This window comes from Frankliniella occidentalis, unplaced genomic scaffold (genome assembly GCF_000697945.3).
Source record: "Frankliniella occidentalis isolate FOCC.00 unplaced genomic scaffold, Focc_3.1 Scaffold390, whole genome shotgun sequence".
Lineage (NCBI taxonomy): Eukaryota > Metazoa > Arthropoda > Insecta > Thysanoptera > Thripidae > Frankliniella > Frankliniella occidentalis.
The window spans coordinates 153,152-159,890 of record NW_026267512.1 but is presented as its reverse complement, the minus strand read 5'-3'; the positions used below and the strand labels follow the sequence as shown (position 1 = coordinate 159,890).

General features: G+C 49.4%; 1 protein-coding gene across 1 annotated transcript; it reads right to left on the bottom strand.

Annotated features, from left to right (window-relative positions):
* Positions 1-1,492: 1,492 nt before the first annotated feature.
* LOC127751238 (uncharacterized) lies at positions 1,493-6,038 on the bottom strand. The gene is made up of 4 exons (XM_052274404.1): positions 5,967-6,038; positions 2,121-2,414; positions 1,743-2,033; positions 1,493-1,669 (listed from the first exon to the last, which is right to left on the bottom strand). The coding sequence occupies exons 1-4, from the start codon at positions 6,036-6,038 to the stop codon at positions 1,493-1,495; spliced, it is 834 nt and encodes a 277-aa protein (XP_052130364.1).
* Between the last annotated feature and the right edge of the window lie 701 nt (positions 6,039-6,739).

Sequence of the window (6,739 nt, the reverse complement as noted above, 5' to 3'; positions counted from 1 at the left end):
CCTCCAGCCCGGCCTCCGGTGCGTCCTCCAGCTCGGCCTCCAGCCCGGCCTCCAGCCCGGCCTCCAGCTCGTCCTCCAGCTCGTCCTCCAGCCCGGCCTCCAGCTCGTCCTCCAGCCCGGCCTGCAGCCCGGCCTCCAGCTCGTCTTCCTGCGCGGCCTCCAGCTCGGCCTCCAGCCCGGCCTGCAGGGCCTGCCCGTGCCCGTCTCCCACACAGGACTGTCCGGCATCCAGTGCGTAGAAGTTCGAGCCCTGGCCCAGCCCAGCGCCGAACCCCCCGCGCCCCGTCAGCGCAGTGGTGGGTTCGGCAAGGGGCAGCGACTGAGGTAGGACGTGCCCTGGAGCGGAGCAGCACCGCAGCCACTCCGACGCATTTATGCACCTTTGTTTGGTAAAGTTGTAAATAGCTAATAAATGTTAAATTGAAATTTCAACTGCTCAATTTCTTGAATGGGAGCTTCTATTCTGGGTGAAGGAACCTTGATATGCATCCCGCCAAAATTTGGCAATTGTACAAACAGGCAGACAGCCTTATTGTGACATATTTTGGGGGGAGACAGATAAACCTTTTGAGTATCAAACACTTTTATTAAAAGCAGGCAGAGAACCAGTATGCTGGTTTGCTGCTTCAGAACAAACATAAAGATAGAAGTTTTAAAAGAGGACAGATGCTTTTAAGCATATTAATGGAAACAAAACTAAAACTGAAGTCGAACATTACTAATGTGCACCAGAAAAAGCTTAATAGTCTTGTGAAGCCAGTGACACGGCTTTGCGAAGTGGTTGCAGCCAATCAGGTTATAGAAAACAAATAAAAGGTGTGGCTTTCAACTTCCCGCTGGCTTCACAAGACTAATACCAGCTATAAAACAAAACTCAAAATTAGAAAATAAAGTCACATTAGTTTCATAGTCATTTCACAAGACCCTTCAGCATATGATAAAATATGATTCTAATGTGTCTTTCTGATTATGGTTCCTGTTACAGTTGTCACAAATCGATGATTTAGGTCTACCTCTGTACAAGTCATATTACTAATTGTAAAGATATTGTCCAATACCGGATCATTTCCACTGATATTATTAGGGGGACTTGTTGAAAACATCAAATGGAGTACGAAAACATAAAGTACACCCATTGAAATGGGTTAAGTCCTCCGCTGCTTCTACGCATTTGCCACATTACAATTCCAGAACTTCGTAACACCCACACACGGGTGTCCCCCAGGAGAGACTTTAAAAAAAACTTGGTCAACTTACAATTTAAAGTGCTGGTGCAAGAGAAATACAGGCCAAATGTAACAAAAAAACATCACACTGAAAAGAGAAGAAAAAAAAGTTACTTCACATGTACAAAACATAAGATACAATAATTTAAAACAAACCTAGATACGAACAGAAAGATTTCATTTGGCCACTGTTTGTTGGCTCCTCTTCACAAGACTTGTCTAATGTATGTATAGTCTGGAAAGATTGAATGATGTTAATGTCTCAGCTAAAACACTCCGTTGAAAGTTTGTACTGTAAGACAAGATGCTAAAAGTACCTTCTTAATATCAACCAGATCAAATACACTGGTATCTCTGTTTATAGAGGATGCTTCTGCTTCACCAGTCTTTTCACCACCAGAAAGATCACGCATCAGCTCAGGGTTCATAAGATTAGCTTGTTTCTGAAATAAAAAACGCATATTGACTTGTTTTGACACAACAATAAGGAGTACCAGCGAGCAGCACACAACTTACAATGACTTGAAGAGCATCAGAAAGTTTAGCATGCAGATCCCTTATTGCCTTCTCCTGGCGACCAATGATTGCTTTCAATGATTTATCACGGCCATTAATGTTTCTAACATTAGGACGCCTACAATTGTGAGAGTAGGTGAGATCTGGACTTGTGTTCCTACCTTGGTCCATTTGTGGATCAAATAGATATAGGCAATTTCCAGATACTACTTCAGGCTCAGATCCACTACCTGGAAAATCCATAAATCCAGCATCTCTCGTTTTTATAAGAGCACGCCCCTTCTTCTGTTCCTGAAATCAAAAGGGAGAAGTGATTTAGACAGCCTGCAATATATTAAATTTCATTCAAAAAGTACAAAAAACACAAAGTTTACTAACATTTTGGTTGAGATTTTCTTTCAAAGTCTCTGTATGTTGAGCTGACATCAAAAAAGATTGAGGTGTTTCTTGAGGGGCAAAATATTCATTACAGAGTTCACCTGAGCTTCCACAAGCTAAGTCGGCTGTACCTAGAAATTTGTTGTAAGGTGTACCATTGTTTTGACTTTGGAAAACACATTTATTGTATGCAATTTCGAATGGTGTGAGTTTTATATCAGCATTTTCCAATGTTTGTGGGGTAATATTGTCCTCGCGGACATTTTTGTACCAGTCATGATTCTCTTGCCAATCCTGACCATTCGTAGAAGGATTATCAATTTTTTCGATAAATTGAAAAAAATCACTTTTGCCCGGTGGGATTCATTTGTGCCACCTGTATTTCGTGCCACCTCTCTGAAAAACAGTGTTTTTTTTTATTTTTCCAAAAATTTTTTTGTTGGTGTGTTTTTTGTGCCACCTATATTTTGTGCCATCTCACGCAAAAATACTTCTGCAATATTTTTTTTTTCTTTCGTGTATTTTTTGTGCCACCTATTTTCTCTGCCACCTCTCAAAATTAGTTTTTCAGTTTCGTTTTTTGCGCCGTGTTTTTCTGTGTGTTTTTTGTGCCACCTGCATTTCCTGCCACCTCCCAAAAGCATATTTTCTATGTTTTAGAAAAAAGAAAAATGTGTGTGTATTTTATGCCACCTGTATTTTGTGCCACCCTCGAGCCCCGTTGTTTATTTGTCCCACCTGCTTTCTGTCCCACCAAAAAAAAAAAAAAAAAAAAAAAAAAAAACTGAAAAAAAAATGATTTTTTTTTTAATGAAAAGAAAAAAAAAGAGAAGCGAAAGCTCGTTTATGCCACTTTCAAAAAGGTGGGTGACAACCAGTCTCTTCTGTGTCAGACACGTCTACATTTTTCAATGTAAGTCACACACTTCCATTCGTTGAGTACCACTCCGTCCCTGACATGCTAAGCAATTTTTAACTGATTAAGCTAAAAGTTCCACCTGGGCAAAGGGTAATCTACCACACCGTCCACCACACCGGGCGTCACAAGAGCCCCGTTCCCCGGTGGTGTTGGTTGATGGTTAATCGGTCATTTAAGCGCTATATATGACAGCCTCTTCCCCCGGGAAGGAACCGACCCCGAAGGTGCATACCCAGGGTAATACATCGTGCTCCATTTCTCCGATAGCAAATCGCGAGCGTTGATATGTGTGTGTATGTGTGTTATTCTCTCGGTACATTGCGCGAGTGCGTCACGCGCCGATATCGCATCGTAGTGCATCGGGTGCAGTGTGGTCGGAAGGAGCGCCGTGCGGGTAGGCAACCGCCCACACCCGGCAGGTTTGGTTGCCTATCGGCCGCTCTGCAGGGGCTGTGCGTTTGAGCCTCTCAGCCACCGTCCGACGCCCTCGCTGTCACCAACAAGTGCTTCACGACGACCGCGTTTACTGTTGCTAACTGTTCGTTGTACTTTTTTGTTGCATGTCCCTGTGGTGGTGCTGTGGAGGGAGGCGTGTGCACTCTCCCCGCTTCGCTTGCACCGCTTTCCGTGACTCACTCGAGGGGTGCCCAACTGTGGTAATCAGGTGTACACAGAGTTGGTAATCACTGGTAATCACTGGTAATCCCTGGTAATCTATGCACTCTTGAGGGTCCTTTCAAAGGACAAATTTGTTGATTGAGACATGCATTTTTGTGGACATCTTGTCTAAATGCAAACGCCCATGTTTAATATGACGTATTTGCATCCCCCCATGGACGAAAACATAATTTGTCCAATCATAGAATGCAAGTTTGTAACTTGCAAGATGAAGAATTAAGAATTACCTAAAATGTGCACCATAATGCATCTTTCTCGGGACAAAAAATGGTTGTTTCGATTTAGAATGCAGGCGAATCATACCTAGTATTCATTGGTAATCTTTGGTAATCCTTGGTAATCCCTGGTAATCTTTACAATTTGGTAATCCGGTGTACACATTTTTATGGAGTTGGGCACCCCTCGGACTCACTTTACCAGCAGAATCTGCCCACCCCTGTCGATCACTGCCCGGAAGCTGAAGTGCCTCTGCAACTCCCGCGCTTATTATGCAATAAAAACTAGTTTACAGCCATGTGCAAAATATTGCTTTGCCTTATCTCTTGTTAACCTTGGAGTCCTGATCTGTCTTTTGCAATGCTATATTATCCTGCAGCCACACCGAAAGAATGCAGAGTTGCGCAGGTAGGTGTGATCTGTGCACGCATGCCGAGGACAAGAACAATGCGGGGGGGGGGGGGTGTAGTACAGATCATGAGAGCTTGTGTTAAGTAAGAACGACACACTTAAGAACACAAAACCAGGGTATTGTTAAGAGAAGGGCGGTTCGGAATGGCAAGGGTTTATTGCAGGGAGAGGGCAAGGTACAGAGGAACTGGTTGCTCAGGACGGCGGTCAGGGCAAGAGTGCGTCGGGGCAGCCGGCAGCCAGGGGGGAAGCGGCGCCGGGGGAGAGGGGAAGGGCTGGTCCAGAACCCCAACATCATACATTTTTTGGCCGGTGCCCTTTGTACGCCAACAGCCGCAGGCCTTAATGAGGTAGGTGTAACAGGTAATAAGAGCGAAAGGATATGCTGCACGCGCACGGAAAGCTCGCCCTCGAGCACATTGATGCAGGTGACAGGAAATTTATTACACAGGGTGGTCCACAGGCCCCTTCCTTCATTTTGCTTATACTGTACCGCACGCAGGCGGGCGGGCGGGCTTGCCTACCCTTGCTCAACACGGCGCCTAGCGACCCTGTGCGAGTATGCAACCTGTCCGCACCCCCACATGCGGTACAGTATAAGCAAAATGAAGGGGGCGGCGCTGCGTCGACTCCTATTCTCCATTTGCAGCTCATCGCGCCAGTCCTTCGAAGTTTTTACTCCATGCGCTTCACGCACTGCTGTCGCAGGCTGACCTTGCGCAGCTGCTCGGCGCCTCGGAGGAAGGCCGCGGCCCCGGGTTAGTTGGAGATCGTCGTGCTCATCACGTACAGTACAGCGTCACCTCGCGCAGGAACCTGCAGGCCGCCACGGCCTCCACCCCGGACAGCGCGGGGCAGCTCAGCACGCGCAGGGTGGGCATGCCGGCCAGCACCTTCGACCGCTCGGTGGGTAGCAGGTTCTCGTACGGCGTCCCGAGGTTGCTCGGGAAGTTCGCCTCCTTGGCAAAGGGGGGGGGGGTCACGCACCCGCCAGAACGTCCTCGGTGCACAGGCCTCTGGCCAAGTTGATGGGGAAGTCCGGAAAAGGAATAGGCGGAACGCACGCGACTCATGCTGAGCTATGCGACTGACGAGTCTAACTGGGGGTTGAAGGTCACCAGGGCCTTGAGCACTATCAGCCGCAGCACCTCCGCCATCCAGCGCTTTCGAAGGCGGCTTGGCGAGTGCATGCAGTGCTGCGCGTGTGAGACCCCAGCTCACGTAGCCCACAGTCTGCTGTTCGAAATGTGGAGGGTTCTTAGTCGATCCCGAATTCAAATCAAGTACTCAAGTAGCAAAGACAAATTTGTCTTTTCTGTGTGGTGCATGAACGAACTCGATCATCTCGCCCGGTCTCGTATTGACTGTACTTTGCACTTGATGTTAGAGGTCCTGGTGGCTCTCGGTCCTTCCCCCACCTCCGACCTTCCCCAGCCAAACATTATCGCTCCGGCAGTCCTTTTCATACCGGCGGGCCCCTGCCGTGAAGCAGGCAGGCAACCCATGTGGCATAAGCCAGAGTGGTTGCGTACCTCCCAGGCGCGCGGCGCAGTAATACAAAGGTGCTGGTGGGAGAGGTGTATGTGTGTCGCTGCGCCAGCGCGGGCAGCGCGTTCTCGGACAGGTCGAGCCTCGAGCTTCTGCAGCAAAGCAAAGAATCCCGTCTCCATGACGCGCAGCTTGTGGCCAGCCATGTTGAGCTTGTTGTAAGCTCGCGGAGCTCGGCGAAGGTGGGTGTCGATGCATTGGCTAGGCGGTTGCCCTTGCCGGTGTCGTCCTGGATCAGGATGACGACGACGGCGAAGACCCCGCTTCCCCTTCGGCGTCAACTTTGTGTGTCGTCAGAGACGGTGACGATGACTCGCCGACTCGGGATCGGGCCGGCTTAGGACTGAGGCCGCCGAACAACGGTTTCGGTGACATCCACGCCCAAGCGCCTGTTTTCCGACCAGGTTTGAGATCGAGCTGCAGCCTCCGCAGCCGGCCGAGGGCGTCTTGCTTACGGATAGCCAAGCATGGTGAACACGGCTGCTATCGGGCGCACGGTAGGAGGGAGCAGCACGGTGGACACGGTCGTGGCGTTCAACGCGTGGCACCTCGCGGTCTGCAGGCATGGGGGTCGCTGGGGTGTCGATCAGTCACGATGACGGCACGGTAGCCGAAGCACCAGCATTATGCACAGCGCGTCCCGGTGGAGACCGATATAGCGGCGAAGGTGCGGCATGTAGCGTGCCTTGACTGCTGCAGGGCGTTCAGCCTCTTCGCCTGGTGATAACGGCGACGATACCTGATGTGCGATGCCCTCCCTCCCCGGCGCCGTGCTGCTCCTCGCTCCCTAGACGCTTCCCCTTCGCCGTCACGAGGCTCGTACCTTGGACGACTACAGTCGTGCACC

Bases quoted from the DNA above. Each gene is read 5' to 3' on its own strand.
- LOC127751238 (XM_052274404.1), bottom strand. From the start codon at position 6,038: ATGGCTGGCCACAAGCTGCGCGTCATGGAGACGGGATTCTTTGCTTTG. The intron at 2,034-2,120 runs GTTAGTAAACTT...TTTTGATTTCAG, and splicing joins AAGAAAATCTCAACCAAAAT to GAACAGAAGAAGGGGCGTGC. The intron at 1,670-1,742 runs GTAAGTTGTGTG...TTTTTATTTCAG, and splicing joins CTGATGCTCTTCAAGTCATT to AAACAAGCTAATCTTATGAA.